The 24,559-nt window shown below is 46.9% G+C and overlaps 1 protein-coding gene across 1 annotated transcript; it reads right to left on the bottom strand.

The window, feature by feature from the left end:
* Positions 1-513: 513 nt before the first annotated feature.
* ranbp9 (RAN binding protein 9) lies at positions 514-24,531 on the bottom strand. The gene is made up of 14 exons (XM_079751360.1): positions 23,881-24,531; positions 21,321-21,432; positions 18,074-18,126; positions 15,066-15,233; positions 14,605-14,627; positions 13,118-13,302; positions 10,456-10,568; positions 8,008-8,116; positions 7,653-7,807; positions 6,805-6,955; positions 6,220-6,338; positions 5,862-6,013; positions 3,590-3,701; positions 514-3,350 (listed from the first exon to the last, which is right to left on the bottom strand). Exons 1-14 carry the CDS (start codon positions 24,110-24,112, stop codon positions 3,220-3,222), a joined length of 1,815 nt encoding a protein of 604 aa, XP_079607486.1. The 5' UTR covers positions 24,113-24,531; the 3' UTR covers positions 514-3,219.
* Between the last annotated feature and the right edge of the window lie 28 nt (positions 24,532-24,559).

The raw sequence follows: 24,559 nt of genomic DNA, 5'->3' as shown, positions 1-24,559 counted from the left end.
TGATATTCATGAATGTTAACTTGGTTTAGCTTTGATTTCTCCATATTTAACATTCACTGATTTATTGGGTTTAAAATGTCACTGGTGACCTTCAAATTCATTTGAAATTATTTTTTTACGGTTGACCCACTGAAGATTAGGAAGCACGATACACTTCAACACTAGTTTTGAGGAATACGGTTAAAGATTAAATCAAATACTTGTTAAACTTGACCTGTTTTAAACAAATGCTCACTATGACAAAGTGAACCAAATAAAGGTCAATGTATTTTTGGTACTTTTGTACTATCTTACAATACTTTAAAAATAAAAATATATACCCATATAATGGATAAGGTTAACTTTTACTATGGTGCTATTAACAAACTAAAGACTTGTTTAAGAGCGCACTCGTTAAGTTATTGGATCCAACAAGTCCCATAATTAAACATTTCCTGAGGATACGTTAATGTTCCGTCCGAGACTTCCCCCTCCTGAATCGTTCCCCCAGCATCAGTCAGCATCCAGACAAGCTGTCGTTTGTCATGTTTAATAGAAATCGTTTTCACCCTCACACACATTGCACATCATGTAGCAACCGCCACGGGCCACACGGCAGGGCCTCGGCCCCGCCAGAAAGATAACCACACCCAGCTGCTCACTACGGCATGCACAGGGTCCACACGCACTCAAAACACGTCTAGAAAGACTTCTAAAGCTGTGACTGCTCTCCATCCAGACCAACGAACACGAGCGCCGAGTCGTCCGACTCTGGGCCAGTCCAACCCCGGGAGGCCTCAGCCCGCGCCCCGCCAGTACCGGGCCCGCACCGACCGGGCTACGCAGGGAGCTCGGTGTGGGCTCTGGGGCGGACCATACTGGACGTCAGACGGGTTTCTTACTGGGATGGGTTGGAGGGGCGAGGGGAAAAAAGAAGGAGGGAGGAAACGACGAGAAGGAGAGGGTGGCCCCTCTAAAAGGGATAAAGACGTGTGGTGGAGAGGGAGGGAGAGACTGGGTTGTTCAGACCGGTCCTAAGCGGCCGCTGGAACCCAGGTTCAAATCATACATATCAAAACATATGGCCAACCGCTTCCTTTATTGACAGTTGGGATCTCGGCGCTCTGGACCAATCAGAGGAGAACGCCAAGGCTGGCTCCTGAGTTCTTGGTTAATAAAGGGTTAATATAAACACACATCAAAAATCGAAATCATAAAAAGGTAAAAGGTATCAGTCTGGAGGTTGGGGTGTGGCTACGTCCGTAGAAGGGGAAGTTTACCCTCGCTCACACGTTCACTAACTTTCGAATCGTTTGAAAAGGAGACATATACAAGCCGTTGTGAACATCTGGCCTTTCTGACATCACAAGTGGGCGTGTCTACCTAGATGTATGACGGATGGATTAGCAACGTTTGCTACACTCCACTGGGTAGGCTGGAAGACTGATCTATCCAGCACACATCTAGGTGGACACGCCCACTTGTGATGTCAGAAGAGGCAGGTTTTCAAAACGGCTTGTAATAGCTAATTACACTCACACCTGGTGGTATAATATGTCACCTTTCAATGATCATCAATCGAAGCGATTCTTCTGGACGTTGGGCGAGTGTCCTCGTTCCACTAATACTGGGGTCTAAATCATTAAATGACCAGCGTGGAGGAGGTGTCCATTGGTCTGGATACATAGCTAATAGCGGGTGGATGATATTAACGGTCAACATGTACATCACAGCCATCGGTGCTAGACGGAGTGGGAGGGGGAACTTTATTACGGTCGTGACACTCGGGCGCTTAACAAATATACTGTGAATGCAAGTAACAATCTGGATAATGATAATTAGAATAAAAATAACAATATTACTCCTCTGTCTGATGCCATGTCACCCCGGGGGAGAAAAACCTAAAAACAAAACGGGGAGTAACATATCGCCCCCCCTGCCCCATCTCCCGCCAAAATATAGACGAAACGAGGTGGTGGTGGTGGGGGGGGGGGTCGCCCCCTGGAGTTCAGGAGTCCTCATGCATCTCACAGGTCTCCTGCCCCCCCCCCCCTGGGAGGCGGAGGGTCTGTGGTTCTCTGTCGTAGCCGTCGGCTCACGTGCACACGGCTCACGTGCACACGGCTCACGTGAACTCGGTCCGCAAAGCCTTGATGAGACGAGTGTCCGGACCGCGACAGTCCTGTGTGCTGGCTAGCCAACTTCCGTTAGCAGGCTAGCCACCGTTAGCTGACCCACTGCCAGTAGCAGGCTAGCATCTGTTAGCCGGCTAGCTAACATTTGCTGACCAACTGCCGTTAGCTGGCTAGCTCCCATTAGCTGACCAACTGCCGGTTAGCAGACTAGCATCTGCTAGCTGACCAACTCCCGTCAGCCACTTAGCTACGGTGTACATCTGTTAGCAGGCTAGGTAGCCAACGATAGCAGGCTAGCACCCCTCAGGCTTACCAATCCTCATCAGCAGGCTAGCTCCCGTTAGCCACCCTGCTCCTGTTGGCAGTCCTGTTATCGTTAGCAGGCTAGTGCCTGTTAGCTCGATGAAGTGCGTTGATGTTGCGCGTGCCTCGCTCAGGTGTACGTACACCTGGGGGCGGGGCTTAGCTTGACCAGAGGGGGGGGGGGGGGGGGGGAGGGTGGCGAGCACTAATAGCGCTGCAGTCTTCATCTGGGGGTAAAAAGTGTTCTGATGTTAGCTACTCTCGGCTAGCAGCGTCTGAGCGATGTCACAGCCCTGGCTAGAGGAGGGGGGGCTCGCAAAGAAGAGGGAATCCATTATAAGGTGTGCGTCCGTCTGTGTGTGTGTGTGTGTCTCTCTCGGTCCGTCTGTGTGTGTGTGTGTCTCTGTCTGTCAGTGTGTGTGTGTGTCTGTCTGTCAGTCAGTGTGTGTTTGTCTCTGTCTGTCAGTCAGTGTGTGTGTGTGTCTGTCTGTCAGTCAGTGTGTGTTTGTCTCTGTCTGTCAGTCAGTGTGTGTCTGTCTGTCTGTCTGTCAGTCAGTGTGTGTCTGTCTGTCTGTCAGTCAGTGTGTGTCTGTCTGTCTGTCTGTCAGTGTGTGTGCGCGCGTATGTCAGTCAGTGTGTGTGCGCGCGTCTGTTTTTCTGCGTCTGTGTGTGTGTGTGTGTGTGTGTGTGTGTGTGTGTGTGTGTGTGTGTGTGTGTGTGTGTGTGTGTGTGTGTGTGTGTGTGTGTGTGTGTGTGTGTGTGTGTGTGTGTGTGTGCCTTTATGTGTGTGTTGGGGGCGGGGTTAGTGCAGGTAGTGGTCCACGGTGGCGAAGGCGCAGGAGCCGCTGCCGGAGCGCGCCATGATGGACAGACACTGGGCCGCCTGGCCCACAGCCTGGGCCAGGGGGGGCTGCTTGGGGAGGTTATGGGTCTCTGGTGGAGGGAGAGAGGGGGAGAGAAGGGAGAGAGAGAGAGAGGGGGAGAGACAGGATTAGACGTGTCAAATCACGGGAGTGGTCCAGTGAATGCTGCGATAGCGGGCCAATGTGACGGGGCGCTTACCCTAGCCCTACCTATTATAAGACACGGTGTGGTGGAGATCTACCTAGGACAAGTCATACTGCGCTGTAGGCCTACCTAGTATTATAATACACAGTGCCATGTAGGCCTACCTAGTATTGCACTGTTGAGCGTGGAGCAGACAGGTTCTCTCTGGATGGAGTCCAGCTGGTATCCTACTGGGCTGGTCCAGGGGTCTGAGTAGGCCAGCAGGCTGAAGGCATCCTGCAGAGCGAGAGAGGGGAGAGAAGGTGAGGCAGAGAGAGACCGATGGAGCCATGTTCAGACCTGCACACTCCTCAGAGTAAAAAAGGTGACAGTGTCAGAGGGGGATGCAAAATGTAGCCCTTTATTATACAGACATTTGCTGTTAGTGTATTAGCCTAGGACAACACCCGTACCAGATTATTTATCTAAATAGCCCTATGTTGTTAGAATTTACTAACTTTATGCAAGGTCTACGTTCATGCAGTACTCGCCATTGACTCGGTCCTAAAAATACAATATTATTGTAAATTATATCACATCAAAAAAAAATAGCTAACGTTAGTTGAATCAAGCAAACAAATATCTGTTGTTTTTGCTCCAAAAAGCTTGACTTACCTCGAATTTAACACGATAGTTCCTTCAAATTAGGGCTGTATGGTATGGATTAAAATGTATATCACGGTATGATTTGAGGCACAGACGGTAACGGTATTATATCACGGTATGTTAATTTTATCTTCTAATTTCGATATCAATGCCTCTGAAGGGGTAAAATACTGGCATGGCAGCAAAACTGCATAAAAAAATTAAAATCTTTTCTCAAGTGACTTCCATCTCTGAAAAACACTAATGTTTAATAGTATGGATTTGTTTCTCCACTTGCTGGCGGACCTTGCCGTATAGCTTTGGCATCTCAATTTGGCTGAAGTATGTGCGGGCAGGTAACGCGTACCTGGGATCGAGTGTTTTGACCATCTCTTTAAAGCCCTTTCTATCGACATTTTGAAAGGGAACCATGTCCTTACACAGGTAAACAGTGACGGCGTTTGTTATCTCGTTCCACCACTGGCATTTTGTCGTAAGGACTGGCTTTCAAAATGCCTGCGGAAGCGATGTCTGATTGCAGAGACAGCTTCACGCTACCAGCGTCTGTCTTGTACGGTGTGGAATGATTGAGAGCTTGTGAAGGGACTATTGGGCAAGCAAGCTTTCTCAATAGCATACTGCCTGAGAAGGCAGTATCGCTGTCAAATCTGGCCCTGGGAAAAGTAGCGTGCCGCCGAATTGAAAAAGGAACTATGTTTCATTACCCTATTTTCAGTAGTTGCGCGTAACTTTATTTACATGAAAAAAAAAAAACGTTGTTACGCGTTACACACAACACTGTCTACCGGTCACACCGGTCTCACGGTAACGTCTAAATCCATACCGTAGCAGAAATTCACACTGGTGTACTTTCTACACCGTTTATACTGTAGGCCTACACCCCTACTTCAAATTTACGTCAAGAGTTTCCATCAGACTCGCGCGGTAGCCAGGCGTCTCCAAAGGCAAGCTCAATTGGCGCTGTGTGCTTCAAGATTCTGAAGCAAGTGCTGAGATCCGATTGGCCCAGAGAAATGTCAATTATTACAATTATCCAATAATGTTTCATATGAAGGACAGCCTTCCCCGCACCCCCCCCCCCAAAAAAAAACAACTCTCCGATTCGACGCAATTCACGTGAATGACCCAATTGACCAAGAAAACGGCGTGTTATGTTAGTATTTATGACCATGGCTTCACAATCTGTTTGTGAATGCGTTGATTTGCAGAAATCTAAATATCTCTAAAATCATTTTGCTCCAAAATCACAGAAACACAATGGATCGAAACACCCCTTTTTTTTTTCAATATGCGAAGAACTTCCTGATGTTAACCACTAGAGGACAGCAAAACTACTAATGCTTTTCAGGATGTAAACTTAAACCCGTTATCACATGCTTTGACATATCGCAAATCCAGATACAACTCAGCACTGTTGCAACCAAGTTTTCCGGTATGTGGAAAGAGACATACAAAATTCCCTTTAAAATCTGCAAGTGAAGGATATATCGGCTAAAGCCGACGCCACGCAGTGGATCGCTGAGGCAGTCATTGTCGTGGTCACTGACACACCGTCCACCACAGAAGAAGATTATGTCAACTTCTTCCTTTCTTTAACTATTTTAAAGATGGACAGTGAAAATCTCAATTCAACCCGCTTCTGGGAATAAAGTGGTTGTTGATTTGTGGAACCAAACGACCACGTTATATCACGGTTTAAGTGTAGAGCTATTATTCCACAGTTAAAGGACATTTACCAAAGCTGTTAGCCTAGCAGACAGGGCTAGTAGTCAGTCAGGGGTCAAAGGTTACCTTGAGCATCTTCTTATTGGCTGAGTTCTTGCCACACTCCCGGCGGAGGTGTTCGCTCATGCTCTGGAGCTCCCGGCCGAAGTGGATCATCCTCTCGATGGCTGCCTGGCTCCCCCCGCACAGCTGCCGTTTGGACTGGCCCGACTCCACCTCTGGGACCCCAGCCAATCAGATCTCAGGGTCAGACAGAGGAATGTACCAAAAGGGCCTCTCACGGGGGAGGGGGAGAAATCATTCAATGTGTTCCGCACACATCAGCACTCGAGCCAAACGTAGAGGACGAGGCCGTGGGGATAACAGTCAGACCGGCTGGATGATAGTACAGCGTCTGGTTTTATGAATGATGGGTGGTACTGACCCATGTCGGCGTCGCAGTCGGGGGTCTCTGCGGCATGCTTGGTGCTTCCGTTCAAGAAGCCGTTGGAGAAGGAGTCTGACACGCCGTTGGTGAAGTGGTCCACCTCCATGTCCACGTCGCTGGAGGAGGAAGGACCGGTCAGTACACTGACAGACCCAGAGGCTGACAAACTGGTTTGCTGACTGGCTAGCCAGTCAGCGCACTGGCTAGCAGAAGGGCTAACTGGTCAACTGACTGGCTAGCGGCCCAACAACTGACTGGCTAACAGGTGACAGGCTGAAACATATACTATAAAACTAACGAACAGGAGTAACAGGTACACAGACTGGCTAGTATAAGGGCTAACAAAAGGTTAAAAGAGAGGCTAACTAAGAGGCTAATCATGCAAGCTTTCTCTTAATGTAATGGTAATACAATTGTCTCCTTACTTTTTTGGCCTAAAACACAGCTGTAAGAGCGGCCATGTAACTAGCCGAAGTTCAAACATCATAGGCCACTTTCATTAGCCAAATGAACATTCTCATGTAGCCGTTGGCATGGCAACATGCCTGGACGTGTCCACGAGGTTGAGAGGTAGTGTCATACCTGCTGATTGGCTGAGTCCTGTTCCCGTTGAGGCTGACGTCGGACACTTGGAGGGCGGGGCTAGTGGCAGGGGGGCAGGGCTTGTGGGCGTGAGGGGAGGAGCTGTGGCTCTTGCTGGTCGTCACACCATTACAGCAGTTGCTGTCGAACCCTGAGGGGACAGAAGAGAGCAATCACACACCTGGGAGAGGACCGTTCACCTGGTCGAAACCGTCCTATTGCAGACACTCACTCTTCTGAACTCTACTCAAAACAAAATGTCTAACGGCTTTGATCAATTCGTCGTTGAAAGTTCTTGAAATAGATCAGGCCAGTAGAAGCCAGTGGTAGCAGTGAATGATCGGTGATTCTAGACTACGGTTAGGATGTGATCGATCATACTGGAGCAACTGATCACACTGAATTTGTATAAAAATAACGATCAAACTAAATGTCCTGTAGGGAGACATGATCTGATTGGCTGTACATGTGAGGTAGGGCTGCTCTGATTGGCGGTACCTGATGCAGTGCTGCTCCAATTGGCTGTCCCTGAGAGGCTGGGCTGCTCTGATTGGCTGTCCCAGAGAGGCTGGGCTACTCTGATTGGCCGCACCTGTGAGGCAGGGCTGCTCTGATTGGCCGTACCTGTGAGGCAGGGCTGCTCTGATTGGCCGTACCTGTGAGGCAGGGCTGCTCTGATTGGCCGTACCTGTGAGGCAGGGCTGCTCTGATTGGCCGTACCTGTGAGGCAGGGCTGCTCTGATTGGGCGTACCTGTGAGGCAGGGCTGCTCTGATTGGGCGTACCTGTGAGGCAGGGCTGCTCTGATTGGCCGTACCTGTGAGGCAGGGCTGCTCTGATTGGCCGTACCTGTGAGGTAGGGTGTGGAGCTGCTGGCCTTGTGGCTGGGGCTGCTGAAGGGCCGGGGGGAGCCGGGGTAGCTGTCCTGGGACTTGGGGCTGCGGCCACCCAGACAGCGCACCTCACTGTCTGTCCCGTTCACCATCTCAATGAACTGTCTAACCCTGGGGGGGCGGGGCAGAGGGAGAGACGACCAATCAGAGAACAGAATAGGACTACAATGTCTGATACACCAAAGAAACAAACTAAATAATCAGAAAGCATTTTAGCGGAAGATTCTCTAAGAAGGTCAGTGGTTGTCTGGAGATAGGACTCGTTAATAACTAAATGAGAAAGTGAACATTAAAGAGACGTAGGGCCCTACTTCAGCATGAAGAGCAGGTCGGGGTTCCTTTCCAGCAGGTTGGGGTACAGCTGCGTGGTCGTCTCGATGGCCTCGCCCATCCGGCCAGACAACACCAGCTTCTGGATCTCTGTAACACACACACACACACACACAAACACACACACATGATGGAGCAATAGAAGGATAGCAGTGCTACGTTAGCTAGGCTGGATTCACACAGAACTCCACTTTAGCTAGGCTGGATTCACACAGAGCGCTACGTTAGCTAGTGTGGATTCAAACAGAGTGCTACGTTAGCTAGTGTGGATTCACACAGAGCGCTACGTTAGCTAGTGTGGATTCACACAGAGCGCTACGTTAGCTAGGCTGGATTCACACAGAGCGCTACATTAGCTAGGCTGGATTCACACAGAGGGCTACGTTAGCTAGTGTGGATTCACACAGAACTCCACTTTAGCTAGTGTGGATTCACACAGAACTCCAAGTTGGCCAGTCTAGATCAGTCTTTCCCAAAGACTGGTTCGGGAGATTTGAATTGGGTCGCCAAATATCTTTTTCATTCATTTTTATACATTAGCATTTAAAAAAACTTTCAACAAGAAGCATGTTTTTGATAGTACTGAATGTTTGTAATGTTTGTAACTGGTAATTTTACTTATAACATTTAATCTAGTTGAAAGGCTCACGTACATTGTGTTTGTTTTACTGATGAGGAAATAAAAACAATGAGAGTGTTAACTCTGCCTAAATGCATTTATTTGGTCTCATCTTTAAAGTATTTAATACGTGTATTATGTTTTAAATAACAAGTGCATAAAACAAAGTTGTGATTTATCTCTTCAAAATGGCTGGTTTAAGTTCATATACAAGGGGATGCAAAATTGGCAGTAATGTTTATTTATGCACAAATTGGTTCTTTTCACAAATTTATAGATAAGGCCTATTGTGAATTGGATCGGATGGTTTGTAATTTTAAAAAAATGGGTCCCCCGAAAAAAAGTTCGGGAAACACTGGTCTAGATTCATACAGAAGGCCACGTTAGCTAGTGTGGATTCACACAGAGCGCTACGTTAGGTAGTGTGGATTCACACAGAGCGCTACGTTAGCTAGTCTGGATTCACACAGAGTGCTACGTTAGCTAGTGTGGATTCACACAGAGTGCTACGTTAGCTAGTGTGGATTCACACAGAGCGCTACGTTAGCTAGTGTGGATTCAAACAGAGCGCTACGTTAGCTAGTGTTGATTCACACAGAGCGCTACGTTAGGTAGTGTGGATTCACACAGAGCGCTACGTTAGCTAGTGTGAATTCACACAGAGCGCTACGTTAGCTAGTGTGAATTCACACAGAGCGCTACGTTAGCTAGTGTGAATTCACACAGAGCGCTACGTTAGCTAGTGTGGATTCAAACAGAGCGCTACGTTAGCTAGTGTGGATTCACACAGAGCGCTACGTTAGGTAGTGTGGATTCACACAGAGCGCTACGTTAGCTAGTCTGAATTCACACAGAGTGCTACGTTAGCTAGTGTGGATTCACACAGAGCGCTACGTTAGCTAGTGTGGATTCAAACAGAGCGCTACGTTAGCTAGTGTGGATTCACACAGAGCACTACGTTAGCTAGTCTAGATCCACACAGAACGCTACGTTAGCTATTGTGGATTCACACAGAGCGCTACGTCACCTAGTCTAGGGCTGTATCCCAATGTGAAGGAAGCATGCTCAACGGCCGCCTTTTTAAGGACGCTACGTCATAGAAGGCCGACAAGCACCGTTCCAATGTTGAGAACACTCGGAAATTCACGCCCTTTTCGCATCCTTTATTTTTGAGAATTCCGAGATTTTTCAAGGATGCATCGATGGATCCTCAACGAGCCAAAATACACACTATCCTTTGTGTTCACATGCTGCGCAGGGTATTTAAAAAATGCATATGGAAAGAGATACACATTGCTTTACACAAGCAAAGTTATTTGAACGTTTTCAGAAATATATCTTGCCGTATTGCTTGTTATAGATCAATCATGTAAATGCAAAAAACGTTTTTGCAACGTAATGATAGGCTATATTTTGCATGGATTGATTTGTTTTAATATGTAAGTAGCTGGTGTTTAAACAAACTACTGTCGCCAATAACAATTTAAACTATTTAAATATTAACCAATGGAGCAATATTAAAAAGCAGAAGTGGAAGCGCTTCCACACTAGCAAGTCGTTCCAAAGTCTGAATGCTACAAACACAGCGAGTCTGGATTCACACCGGGTAAACTATTCTGAATTCACATCAGGTAAACTAGTCTGGATTCACAGTAAATTGTCTGAATGCATCACAAAATATGTTGCATCTAAATTACACAAACATCAAGGTTTAAGCAGCAATAAAAATGAAAAAAAGTCCATCTGGGTTCAAACAAACAGTCTGATCCAGCTTGACGTCCACGTCCAGTGCATGACGCAGGGTACTCACTCTGTCTGTTCTTTATGGAGGCCAGTTCCTCATGCACCGCCTGGTCCGTGGATTTGGCAAAGGCTTCCGCCGTGGCACAGTAGCTGTGGTGGACCAGGTAAGACGCCACCATCCTGGGGAGACAACACAAGGCTGAGAGGTGGAGCTTCACAGACACACGGTAAACCAATGAGGTGTGGATCTCCAGCACCAAACTACAAACCAACCAGAGTAGTAGAACACCACCACTAACCCCTAGATAGGTGGTAGCTAGGGGCGGCATGTGGCTCAGGGGACAGAACGGCTTTGCTGGTAACTGGAAGGTTGCTAGTTTGATCACTGGCCGCTCCTAACCGAGTGTCGAGTTGTCCCTGAGCAGGACATCTCACCCTGACCGCTCCCCATAAGCTGGATGTCGCCTTGCATGGCTGACTCCGCCGTCGGTGTGTGAATGTGTGCATGAATGGGTGAATGTTAGACAGTATTGTAAAGCGCTTTGAGTGGCCGCTGGTTAGAAAAGCGCTGTGTAATTGCAGTTCATTTAACACTCATTTGATCTGTATCGTCCTGAATCACAGGAAGGCTTTGCAGGTCTGAATTACAGGATGCCTCCCTAATCTCATATCCTACATCACAAATCTCTAAATGATACAAGCCCAAGACCGACCATCTCAATTTGCATTTTGCAGTAGGTTCAATAACAAAATTACTAGGAAGTTTTTACTTGAGTTTATGTGTATGCAAAGTGCTAAATGATTCATGAGGATCTAGATAAAGTGCTTTATTGTTACAGAAGCAATCCACAGACTCCCTTGAACTCCCAGATGTTCCTTATTTGTGTGGTTAGCCAGGATTCAGTCTATCTTTATTCAGTGACCTTAACACGCAAAACAATACATGAAGCGTGATCACATTTGGATTATAAATGCCGTTCTTTGACACACACATACGATCGATGTAATGCATTCAGTGTATTTTACGACTGTCTTATCATGGTTGTATCTAGTTCCCTTTCCTCCAATTACTTTAATTGGTTGATAGAACCATTTAGTTTGCTTCCTTTTGCCGGTTGCAGTGTCCCAACTATAGTGATTGTTTGAGATTAGGGATGCAAACAATTAATCGATTATCGATTAATTGTTGAAAAGAAATTACTCGATTAAAATAAATCAATTGCAATTAATTGCGTTTTCAACCCATAATTCCCCGTCAGTCCACGTGAGGGCACGCTTGACAACAAGCGAAGCAGGGCTCTGACGACAACAACAAGACAAACGAGAAGCGGGACACTGAGAGGATGAAGAGGGCAAAACGGAGTGCAGTATGGAGCCACTTTAAGTTGGTTAATGACGACAAAGAAGTCAAATGCGCAATATTTGGAAGTATTTTAAAGTACAACAACTCCACAACTTTGTTGAATTACCACCGAAATATGTTACATTCAGCCGTGCTACAAGCAGCGAGTGGTTCTCAGCCTACAATCACCACAGTGTTGGGACGAAGGGTATGTGACTCCACGAAAGCAGAGGGCATTACCCAGCGGATATGTAACATGGTTACTACAGACATGCTGCCGATAAATGTTGTTGACAGAAGCAGCTGGCCTAACTGTTAACAGGCTGCGCACACGACTTACTCCTGACCATGTTGTTATGCTGATATTCTTGAACAAAAATAGATAGGTCTATCTATGCGATGAGGAGCACTAGCGATGTTTTTGTTTTGTTTTACGAAGACAGACACATCTATCATCAGGCAGCCTATATTTTAAGTTAACTAGAGCTACGACAGTCCAGTCCTGGTCTATTAATGTTATTGTGATATTGTCACATTTCCCAGTTTAAGGGGGATTATAAATGCTGCTAATAGTCCACATGTGACACCTTATTTACTTTTCAGAATTTATTTTATTATGCTGCTAAGAGACAGTGCACTCATTTATTTTCATGTTAAAGTAGCCTACATAGTATTGTATTCTTCTATTCAGGAATGTATTTTTTTTATGCTGCTGCTATTAATGCTTCCAATGTCGCAGATGAGAGAATGCCCAATTTATTTTCATGTTAAGTAGCCTGTGTAATATTTTGATATTTTCTACTCAGAATATGTTTGATATGCTACCAAAATGTTATTCCTTGCCCTCAAGTGAGCCCAGAATAAATCTTTGATTAAGGAATGTGATTTGCATTTTTTCTTTATCATAAGGAAGATAGCATTTTACGTTACGTGTACAGTAGATAGAACCTATTAAGAGGGAAATTCAGTTTCTCAGAAGAATTGCCGCTTATCAATTAATCGATCATCGATCGATAAGATGAAACAACTATCGATTAATGAATTACTCGATAATTTGCATCCCTATTTGAGATCTGAATATGCCTTGACCATATCCGATTCCTGTAGGTCTCATCTTTGGAGCATATAAAGAGTTCTAAGTCCTGGTACTGAAACTAAATGACCAATGGATCATCACTGGATCACGGTATTAGCCCCAGGACCCAGAAATTCTTGAATAACTCATCCCATGAGCAGTTCAAGAGCTCTGAGTCATTGTGCTGGAACCATAGGGCTGAGTCCTGGAACGATGGTGCTGGACTTACTTCTGGATCATGGCCTTTGGTTCGAGCGCCACGACTCAGAACCCCTTTAACTTCTCCTCCCGTAACCATAGTGCTGGACTTACTTCTGGATCATGGCCTGCCACTCTCCCTCGCGCTCCCCGATGGGGAAGCGGTCGATCTGAGCCTGGATCTTGGTCCGCCACTCCCTCATGTAGTCCTCGATGTCGAAGACGAAGGGGTGCTGGCCGAAGTTGGCGTCCACCACCTCGCCGGGGGTCTGGAGCCCCACCGTGGGGTACAGGTTGGGCTGAGGGACAAACAACACAGGGGTAAGGATTGTACCTCCCCCAGGTACTGTCCTGATACAAGAGAGAGGGGGCGCATGGCCACATTGTAGAACTGAGCTTCCTCAAGAAGTAGATCACATTGAAGGTTAAACGGGTTATAACTGCTTTGTTAGATCCTGAATGACAGTTGGATCCTGAATGTCAGTTGAATCTCAAATGTCAGTTGGATCCTGATTGTCAGTTGGATCCTGATGACGTCATTCCTCCAGTCCATCTTCCTGACGACATCACATGTTCTCGGCTAGGGACCACACTACTGCAGAACGTAGCTGCTCAGAACGTGACCTTCCACTCAGCATCGATACCCCTCGGCTGTGGTCTTTATCATGTATCGTCTTTAAATGTCATGTGTCCCTCTTTAGTTTATTATCTTAAGAGTCTATCTAAATAGCTGGTATGTTTTCCAATCAATTAAACAAGTGATACCTCAAACAAATGACATGAATCTGGTCAGAAACGCAGCTGCTTAGGGCTTCAGCTAACCCCCGTCCCCACACCAACAGCCCGCTAGCTCTGCTGTGATTGGCTGTGCGGATGAGTTGAGTGATGTTGTCCTTTGTGCTAAAGAGATTAGCGCTAGTCTGATGACATCATGCTCAGCGGGACAAAGCCTACAGAACTAGATTTGAGGAAGAAGGGACGAACACACGAGGCACTGGTGTTCAACCAGCATGGAGGGCTGATACTGGTCTGATCAGCTGAAGAGGGGTGTATGTGTATGCATGTGTAGGCGTGTGTGTGTGCGTGCATGTGAACGGGCATGCGTGCGTATATGCGTGCATGTCTACACCGTAGGACCATGAATCGCTGGGTGACTGCCAAGCCCGTTTGGCTGCTCAATCGATTTGATGTTCAGCCTCAGTGACTCCCTTCCTGTCCTTATCATTGAAGTCTCTCGCTCCCTTTCATCTGAGCCTCCCTCTCCATCTCGTGCATCTCCCTCTCTTGTCAGCATTTAATTCTCCCCTCGCGCTTCTCCTCCCTACGAGAGGAGGCGAAGGCCGTTGCGATTTTGACAATTAATCCATGCATGACCTGCGTCTGTGCGTGTTTATGTGTGCGAGCGTCCTTTCATGGCGCAACGGATGTACTTGATATTTTGAACAAGGATGAAACGGTCCAACTGACATGGGGAGGCACCATTTTGAAAAGGCCGGTCGGAAAAGAGGCCCCAGCGTGTACATCTCAAACCAAGGCACGATCAACGGCTAAATGCAACACTAGACATTATACAACATGTTTTATAGGACGAGGAAACTTACCGGCAAGTCTGTGAAGGCAATACCTGGAGACCAAAAGAGACAAAACGTTAGCATCCAACCACACCCTGCCCTCACTTTGCTGCTCTGGAACTTGCGAGCACCCCCATATGTTCTGTGATCAACTAGAATGAATGGATGCATGAATTGATATTATTAAATCTTTATTGAACCATTGAATAGTGAAAGAAAAATAAATACGAATCTTACTAATCTCCAGTCAGTAACAATTCACACAAACTAAAGTGCAAATATATAAAAAATATATATATACACGTCTCCAAAACTCAACAAATGCGTAGATAACTCAGTCATAAATAAATAATATGTAAACATGTGGCCACGTGGCCCGGTGTTTCGATCGCGACCCTCTGGTTAGATTGTGTAAAAATAAACCTATTTATTTTTAATGGCAGCCTATGGGGTTTGAGTCCTCGGCTGGAGCCCGGGGTGGCGCTGCGTACCTAGGCTGTGGCCGTTCTTGGTGTAGAAGCAGGTGTTGTTGATGAGGTTGACGCAGCAGCCAATCACGTCGCCTGTGGTGAAGGTGGGGCCGTAGGGCTGGCCGGTACCGGAGGAGCAGAAGGAGTGGCCGTCGTCGCCGTGGTAACCGTACGAGTGCTTGTCCCAACCTGAGGTGGAGGAGGAGGTTAGGACCCATGATACTTGCTGATGAAGAGCAATGAGCTGATTTCAGGGACTGCTTCGTTACAAGGAGCCGATGAACAAGCAGTCTGCTGTTAGATCCTACTATGGACCCATTTGAATGACAGAACAGTTATTTGATCCATTTCCTTGAGATCCATTTATTTTGGGCTTGCCTCGACGTGGGTGTTTTCTTTGTAATATGACCATAATTTAATTGTATGACAAGGACAAAACAAAAACAAAACATTAAATTTCTACAGTGCTGTAGTACTACATGGTCCAAGTGTGTGTGTCCAATATTCTAAAATCCAAACTGCTCCACCAAATACTAATCTGCTGAAGGATTGTAGGCCATTCTCCTGCGAGTCTCTGAATCAGCCTAGCATAAAAACATTAGTGCTGGCCTCAGCATCGTCTCTGACCACAACCACGTCCTGGACAGCTTCCGGCAAACCCCAGATAAGGAGGTCCACTGCTGAAAGGGTTGGACTGAAGTACTCTTGTGAGCACCAGTCAATCCAAACATTCAGCGTGATCCCAGATCAAATGTACTTCGACAGCGCTTGAATATGGCCATCTGTGTTTGTATCGTCAAGTTAAATGTATCTGTTTTCCCTTAAGGTTTGTCTTCTGAGTGAGTGAGCTGATGTGACGCAAGGAACCTTTCAGGCTTGTCTGACAACAAAGTGTTATCGTATCATTCTTATTCTGATGGACACATTATCACATGCCATCATTGATATAGGCTTGTATCCAAAGGCTCCACCCATGGAGACGTGACTCAGGACCTCCAGGAGTCTTTATCAGTGTGGTGCTGGGCCCCAGTCGGCTGAGAGCAGCACGGGGGATCTCTCCGTCGCTGTGGTGTGGTGTTCTGGCTCTGAGCCGGCTGTTATCAGTGCACTGAGAGGCTGGGGGGAGGGAGGGGGGAGTGAGTGGGTCTCGCCCAGCCTGCCACCCGGGGCCGTCAGCTGGGGAGGAGACTGGGAGAGGCCCCCCTGGGAGGTCTGATAACCACAGCAGAGAGCAGGAGGCTCCATGATCCAAATGGTTCTCATCCAGGTGGTGATGCCCCTCTCTGAGGAGGCTTAGATAACCCTCTGACCCCCCTCTCTGAGGAGGCTTTGTTAACCTTCTGAGCTCCCTCTCTGAGGAGGCTTTATTACCCTTCTGAGCTCCCTCTCTGAGGAGGCTTTATTACCCTTCTGAGCTCCCTCTCTGAGAAGGCTTTATTAACCTTCCGAGCTCCCTCTCTGAAGAGGCTTTATATAGCCTCTGAGCTCCATTTCTGAGGAGGCTTGGTTAACCCTCTGACCCCCCTCTCTGAGGAGGCTTGGTTAACCCTCTGACCCCCCTCTCTGAGGAGGCTTGGTTAAACCTCTGACCCCCCTCTCTGAGGAGGCTTGGTTAAACCTCTGACCCCCCTCTCTGAGGAGGCTTGGTTAACCCTCTGACCCCCCTCTCTGAGGAGGCTTGGTTAACCCTCTGACTCCCCTCTCTGAGGAGGCTTGGTTAACCCTCTGACCCCCCTCTGTGAGGAGGCTTGGTTAACCCTCTGCATGATGCCCCATCTACCAGGACATGGAGGACTGCAGGGTGAGTCTGTGAGCACAGACTCCAAGATCACTGCTCTACCTGCCCTCTCTCACAGAGTACATGGCTGTACCTGGGGCAGTAAGCAGCTTTTATGCAACGAGACGGACACACACACACACTAGGGCTGCAACAACGAATCCATAAAATCGATAAAAATCGATTACTAAAAGCGTTGGCAACGAATTTGTTCATTGATTCGTTGAGTCGCGCGATTAATACGTCACTCGTAGGCGCGGCACTGTTTACAGCCAGCCGCCGACAGGTTGGGTTCATGGTTCATGCACGCCCACAGCGAGCTTTAGTGTGAGCGACCACAGCTTGTATTTAAGACATAACTTAACACTGGAATGTAGGCCGATATAAAAGTGTTGTGACTTCACTGTCTTTGGGTTAAAAAAACTCCTACAACTTAGTATCCGTCTAGTCCAACCGAAAACTGTCAGCTGCTGCTGCTGTAGACGGGCTCTGAGTCGGCCCCGTGTGCATCAACAGTCATTCAACCCAGCGGTAGCAATCACACAACCGGACGGTGTAGAAAGTCCCGTCAGTTAAAAATCGTAATCCAGTTTTTAAATCCATTTTAAAAATCGGCAGGATATAGAGCTAGTTGGCTTAAAAGAAAGTCGCAAACAGTGTCAAATGTGATGTGTTCAGGTCGGCTCAGTAATATGATTGATGTGTTCAAATGCAACACAAAAAAAAAAGAAATTTGAGATTTTGGCGAAAACTTGTTTTCCCAGCAATATAAAATAGATAGTAAAGATGGAATTATGACCTGCTTAAAGTCCTATCATGAACTATGATCATCTTTTCACTAATTAAAGCAAGAATACAAGTTCTAATTCAAGAAGTCTCGAAAATGGTATCAATATCAATAAAAAAATTACGGTCTCATGTCATCTGAGAGAAATTAAGATTTAATTTATTTTTAACCATTAGTACTTACCGGTGTAAGATCTTATCGGTTGACCAGTTAACCATGGACATCCCTTATATACTGTATGTATATATATATATATAAATGTATATCATACATTGTATGTTTTTTTGTGTTATCCCAGTTATGTTTTTTTAATTTTTTTATCATTTAATATTACTTTTAATAGTTCTGGGACGTTGGAGCTTTTACACTTCAGTGTTCACTGTGAATTTGAAGTAATGTCCAGTTTTTGAATAAACATGCGGCAATTACAAATGTTTCTGGACGCACACACTAACACACACTCACCAGGAAGTCTGTTCATGTTGACCCCCTGTGCAGAGAGACCGATGCCCATGTACCTGTGGAACACAAACAGCACACCCTTGTTAGGAACAGTTGTTGTTATGAGGGTAAACCACAGCACCCTCATCAGGAACCCCGTGTTATGAACGTCCTCACACCGCCCTCGTTAGCACCCCCCGCGCCCCGGTCGTTACACACGCCTTAAAGGAGGGTGTCGTCTGTGAGGTGTTGATGGGGTAGTTTAAGGACAAACACTGTAGTCGTTCAGCTATTGAGATCTACTACACCCAAATATGTCGGCAGATTTTAGCCAAGCGCTCAACCCGAGCGAGGATCCAAATACAAGATGATAATTATACTTGCTCTACAATGGATAACACAATACAATATCAAGTAATTAAATGGTATAATGCTGATAAGGAGGAGAGATGGTGATGGACAATGGCGTATTAATGGCCTTTTCATGGCAGCCATAGGTAATTAATCCAATCAGTATTCATGACAAGTCTGCTTAACGACTGACTGGCCGTGACTATAGTCAGACCTAGAAGCAGGTGTTTTAACATGTCATAATTGTCATATGTTAGGACATGTTATAACATGTTATAACCAGGTGGAGGCATGCCTCCGTCACGTCTCCAGGCCAGGCCTCGGCTCTCTGGACCAGACACATCCCATAATATTTCCCTGTATCCTCCATGTGCACGGCTCTCCGAGACACTAGAGGAGACCGGTGAGAGCTGAGCGGGGGACACTGAAGCGACGCAGCCCCCCGGGTGACAGAGTGTCTCAACGGCAGGACTCGACCGTGTCTGGGTGTGTGGAAACATCTGGCGAGGTCCACAGCACGTCTCATGTTATGGTTGGGGTTTATTTTTAGCTCCAGTGTTGAATTAATGGACTATTTATGGACTTACAGATTCCTGGAGCTATTGTGCGCTCGGTCCGGTGCTTGTTGTTGGTAATGCGGGTCTGTTTACAAAGGGACGCCCACACTATGACTGTTCTGGGCCTCACTTGTAAATCTCTCTGGATAAAACCGGTTCTCAAGGAGGTCTCATTTGACAGGTCGCCACAGTCTCAATCAAATCCAAAACTACATTGTTTTACAGGATGAAGGAGCATTTTTAATGCTCGTTCACGGGGAAAAAAAAAAATCTGACGATTTTCCTTAACATGCTAGTCACATGTGTAATGTATCCAATGATGTAGGGTAATGTGTCCCATCTAGGGTAATGTGTCCCATGTAGGGTAATGCGTCACATGATTTAGGGTAATGCGTCCCATGATGTTGGGTAATGCGTCGCATGATGTAGGGTATTGTGTCACATGTAGGGTTATGCGTCCCATGATGTAGGATAATGTGTCCCATGTAGGGTAATGTGTCCCATGATGTAGGAAAATGTGTCCCATGATGTAGGAAAATGTGTCCCATGTAAGGTAATGTGTCCCATGATGTAGGAAAATGTGTCCCATGTAGGGTAATGTGTCCCTTGTAGGGTAATGTGTCACATGTAGGGTAATGCGTGTCCCCTGTAGGGCAATACGTCCCATGATGTAGGGTAATGCATCCCATGTAGGGTAAAGTGTCATGTTGTGTAACATTTTCTTGTAGTGGATCAGGTAAAGCCATACACACAAATCGTCAACATGAACGTTGGGTCAACATGGTCCCCATCATCAGGTGACCAATGAAGCTCCAGCAGACTTTAAAGACGTACCCTGAGGCCAGCAGGGCAGGAGAGTGTTGGGCCCCTCAAAATGGAGTCCTCAACTATTCAGAACTGAAATCCAGAGTCAATCAAACCGCTAATCAAATCCTAATTTGGGGGGGGGGAGGGGGCGGCGGGAGTTCATCTACACCCTCTTGGGACACCCCATACCTAGTCCCCCTCCTACCCTGTTGGACGAGGATGTAAGTCAGAGGAAGGTCACGGCGACCATTAGGAAGAATACACAGTCATGATATCCTCAAGGCTACATTAGAGACGCAATACGCCACCTCCATCTTAATTCTGATGATGGTGCCCATTAATGACATGGCCACACCATGGGGCCCATCAATCAGGCCCTGCATCACCCTAGTGGGATGGGACCATTGGCCCTGCAAATCACCAGATTCAGCCATTTCTAAATCTACCCTCGACTGACATCACACATGGGAGTGTTCAGAGATGTATGATGGATTGCTGGATGTACTGACCAATCAGCAACCACAACTGGTGTTCAAGTAGGGTGCCATTAAACCGTAATGTGACAGGGCCAGTCATTGGACCACAAACCTAGTCCTGTCAAACCTTATTGGAACAGGGCCTGTCATTGGACAAGCCAACCTAGTCTTGTAAACCGTATTGGAACAGGGCCTGTCATTGGACCAGCAAACCATAATGAAACAGGGCCTGTCATTGGAGCAGCAAACCGAGTCCTCTCAAACCATAATGGAACAGGGCCCGTCATTGGACCAGCAAATCATATTGGAACAGGGCCTGTCAATGGACCAGCAAACCATATTGAAACAGGGCTCTCTCAACTATATGTTATCCACAGGTTGTAGAAGGTTTTGTGGAAGGTTACAGAAGCCCGGGGAATGTCTCCACTGGCCAATCACACCGTAGATGATTGACCCTCGTTGATTGATTTGTTGATTGATTGGTTGTCTAGCGACATAGTGTTTAAGGTGCAGACGGATCAATCAATACCGGGGCTGTTGGGTTGTGGAGGTTGTCGTGGTAACAGTGACGACCGGCCCTTGCGCAGGCGTGTGAAGCCTGGTTGGAATGTATGGTCTGAACTCGGCAAGTATGGACGTTTCCTTTTCAGGAACTGCTATTATTGTTTTACCTTGATTACCTGGTTGATCTTATCTACTGGGAGCTGCCCAGTCAAACGATTAATAATTTTGTCAGATGAACAGTACCAATGGAAAAGGCAAGTCATTAGAAATGTGTTTATGCTATCATTAATGACCGCGAGATTGTGCTGAGCCATTCAACGGCTCCCGGTAGGCATGGGGGATACAAACTAGCAACCTTCCCATCCTGTGTTGGCTGGATAAAGCAACAACCCTCAGGTATCTTGGTCTCACCTGGAAGACATCCCTTGGTGGACATTTCCAAGCAACATGAGTACCGGGGTCTAGTCTAAACACCAATGACACTGATCCACTACCGTAAAAAACCTGGAAAACATCATGAAAACTAGGAACCAAGAACAACACCCGTTTCCTCTCTCTCTCTCTCTCTGTGCTTACCCATCTCGCCCTTTGCTGATGATCTTGACCTCAAAGTAGTAGACCCCGCAGGCTGCTGGGATGGGATGGGTGGCCCGCACGGACGCAGCGTCTTTGGGGGTCTTACCATGACCTGAAGTGGGAGAGGAAAAAGGTGTAGTTAAACTGGTTAATCATTTGGGATCACGATATAAGCCTCTTTCAGGGTCTTACCTTGACCTGCATGGGGAGGTCAGAGTGACAAGTGGACAAGTTAATTTAGTTTGGATAGCTATTAAAATTGTGATCATGAGATTAGTGTCTTTGGCCGTTTTACCAAAGATGCAAATCTCATGATCCCAACTAACATGATGTAGTGAAACTAGTGAACATAGTTATTTTAGTTGGGATCATGATAGTAGCGTATTTGGGGGTCTTACTTTGACCCACAGAAGAGGAGAGAGAGAGACATGGTCTAATTGTACTAGGTAAGAGTTATATAAGTGGGGATCATGATATTAGCATCGTTGGGGGACATCCTACCGTTTAGGATGTGACCAGGTCTAGTTACATGAGTCACAATAGTTCCATTCTCTTTTTAGGCATGGTTAAGTCTGGTCTAGTTATATATTAGTAATAACAATGTAGTCTAGGTATCTTCAGTTGTATTAGTTATGATTGTGTGGTCTCCTTATATTTATGACCATGTAGACTACTTGTATTATATTAAGTTATAAGTGATGCCCGTGCAGTCAAGGTGTATCAAGTTGTACTAGTCATGATTATTTGGTCTCATTATACAAGTTATATTAGTTGTGACGTTTTAGCCTAGTTATCCATTAGGTATGTAGTCTAGTTAAATCAAGTTATTAGTTATGACAATGTTGTCTAGTTATATTAATTACGAGAGCGGGGTCTAGTTATACATTAGTTATCACAGTGTGGTCTTGTTATGTTATGACCCATTAGTCTAGTTATATTAAGTTGTATTATTTATGAACCTGTAGTCTAGTTATGACAGTGGTCTAGTGATTTTAGTTCTGATAGTACAGTCTTAGTTATATATGTATTGACAGGGAGGGGGTCAAGTTATACATAAGTTATGACAGTATGTTCTAGTTGTATTATGATGTTTGGTCTGGATATAACTATTATTTATGTCAGTGTGGTATGGGTATAACAAGTATAAGTTTGTGCTGTATATAGATAGAAGTTATGACAGTGTGGGCTAGTTACATTAATTATGATAGTGTGGTCAAGTTATATATATATATATTAGTTACGTCAGTGTGATCTAGTTACATGTGTCAGAGCATGTAGTCCTCACAGTTCCCAATAACCCTTCAATATATCTAATACATCTTGCAAGAAACGATCACAATGCATCGTATCTGCCGATGTTAAAAAAACAATGTTCCATTCATCAAAGCAGGAGTAGGGGACCATCTTGGATAACTCGGGCTATGACTTCGGGCTAAAACCAGGCTATGACTTCTCGCTAATCGAGTTCTCACTGCGTCCTCCTATTGTGTCCCAGTGATTTAATGGCTCGGTCGGGCCCAGCTACCCGAACCCGTCCGGGTTTCAGTAGAACAGTCAGTGGATGACTGATCTACAGAACAGAATGGACAGCAGGACGCCAACTAATGTGATTGGCACAACAAACAGTTGAACAACGGCTGCATTTTATTTAACACTGGTTTTCCGTGTGACCTGAGACATGTACAAGGAGTAGTCAGGTGAGGCGTCACTGCATTTTGGAACATTGTGTGTGCGTGTGTGGAGGGCCAGACGCAAGCCTAGCACACCCAGCCCCGTCACACCTCGATTTACCCTCGCCTGGTCTCCGAGGCCCGCACCCAAACCCCGTGTGATCAGCCTGGCTGGTCTCGTAGTCCCACCGCCCTCACGATGACCAGCCTGAATGTCAAATATGACACTGAGTAATAGCATCGCATTGTGCCATTCTGCCCTGCTCACAACTAGGGACAGGCGTTACGACACCTAATCCTTCACGGGGCCGTTCCTATATCCTTGTCATCCAAATAAAACGGGATGTTATAAATAAAAGCACCCCAACAGTGACATGAGGAGTACACAGCTCGACTGAGAGTGTTTCCAAACCAAACAGACCAGTCCTAGCTCGCAGAGTTGCATAATTATGTCATCCTGCGACGGAGTCAAATGTGTGCACCAGGCGATCTGGAGAAAACAGAGATAAAGAACCAGACCTCGTCTGCACTACGTTGTGGTGTCCGAGGACCGGGGTCAGGACGACCCAGGCCCGGTCCTGATCGCTGTGCTCTGGGGGGAAAGAGTCGCCAGCTGGCCTTTTTTTTTTTTTTTTGCAAAATGTCCTCTTTTCTTGTTGTTGTTCAAGCAAGTAGCCTAGCCTACTTTGTTTTTAGCCACAGTGGCATCAGGCTAACATGCTAACATGCTAACCTGCAAAGCTGACGGGTTAGCGTTAGCTCGCCGCTACGGGCCAGCGTTAGCTCGCTGCTAAGCCGCAGCAGGCTGACGTAGCGCCGGAGAAGAGCTAGCGCTAGCCCGCTCCGAGAACCGGGGGGCTTCGGGGAGCCGGGGGTCCGCCACGGCGTACCTTTATAGTGCACACGGAGGTTGTTCTGAGAGAGGCCGATGTAGCTGAACTTGTCCTTGGGGCTCCACGACCGAGGCAGCGGGGTCTCGGTCTCGTTGACGGCGGGGTAGAGCCGTCGGAGCCGCTGCTGGAGCTCCTTCTCCTGCTCGTGGAGAGCAGAGTCCCCGTGAACGACCACCGACATGAGGAACCCGCAGCCCCCCGCGGCGGTTGACGGCTGTCCGCCGGACATGACTACCAGGCGACGGCTACGAATAGATCGTGGCTTGTCAGCAACAAGCCAGCGCCGCTTGTGTCCGTCAGGATCAAGTTTTATTTAGGAGGGGGGAGGGAGGAGGGAGAGCAGAGCTAATGCGCTAGCACGCTAGGCTAACAGGCTCCGCCGTCCGCTAGCGCTGAGGTAGCTTTCCAGGCTAGCGCCAGTTAGCTCGCCAGGCTAGTGCTAGCTTTTAGCAACCCCCAGCGAAAACAAGCGATTGTGGCTCAAATTGCTCGGTTGACATCGGCTGACACGACGCCTCGTTGGTCGCGTCCGAAGCAGACAGCGTAACGGTCACTATATTGACGGGAAACTAGAGCGGGTGTCGACGTTTAGAGACGGATCAGTTGGTCCACATTCGCAGGGAAGTGAGAGCAACGTCGGCCGGATGGCTCGGCAGGGTACTGGAGCTCGGGTAAC

Source organism: Pollachius pollachius (genome assembly GCF_949987615.1).
Source record: "Pollachius pollachius genome assembly, chromosome: 14".
Lineage (NCBI taxonomy): Eukaryota > Metazoa > Chordata > Actinopteri > Gadiformes > Gadidae > Pollachius > Pollachius pollachius.
This window is presented reverse-complemented; position numbering and strand designations above follow the sequence as displayed.

Excerpts from the sequence above, each read along its gene's own strand:
- ranbp9 (XM_079751360.1), bottom strand. The coding sequence starts at position 24,112 with ATGTCCGGCGGACAGCCGTCAACCGCCGCGGGGGGCTGCGGGTTCCTC. Across the intron at positions 10,569-13,117 it reads TGGCAGGCCATGATCCAGAA|GATGGTGGCGTCTTACCTGG; the intron begins GTAAGTCCAGCA and ends TTGTCTCCCCAG. Across the intron at positions 6,339-6,804 it reads AGGACTCAGCCAATCAGCAG|CGACGTGGACATGGAGGTGG; the intron begins GTATGACACTAC and ends TTCCTCCTCCAG.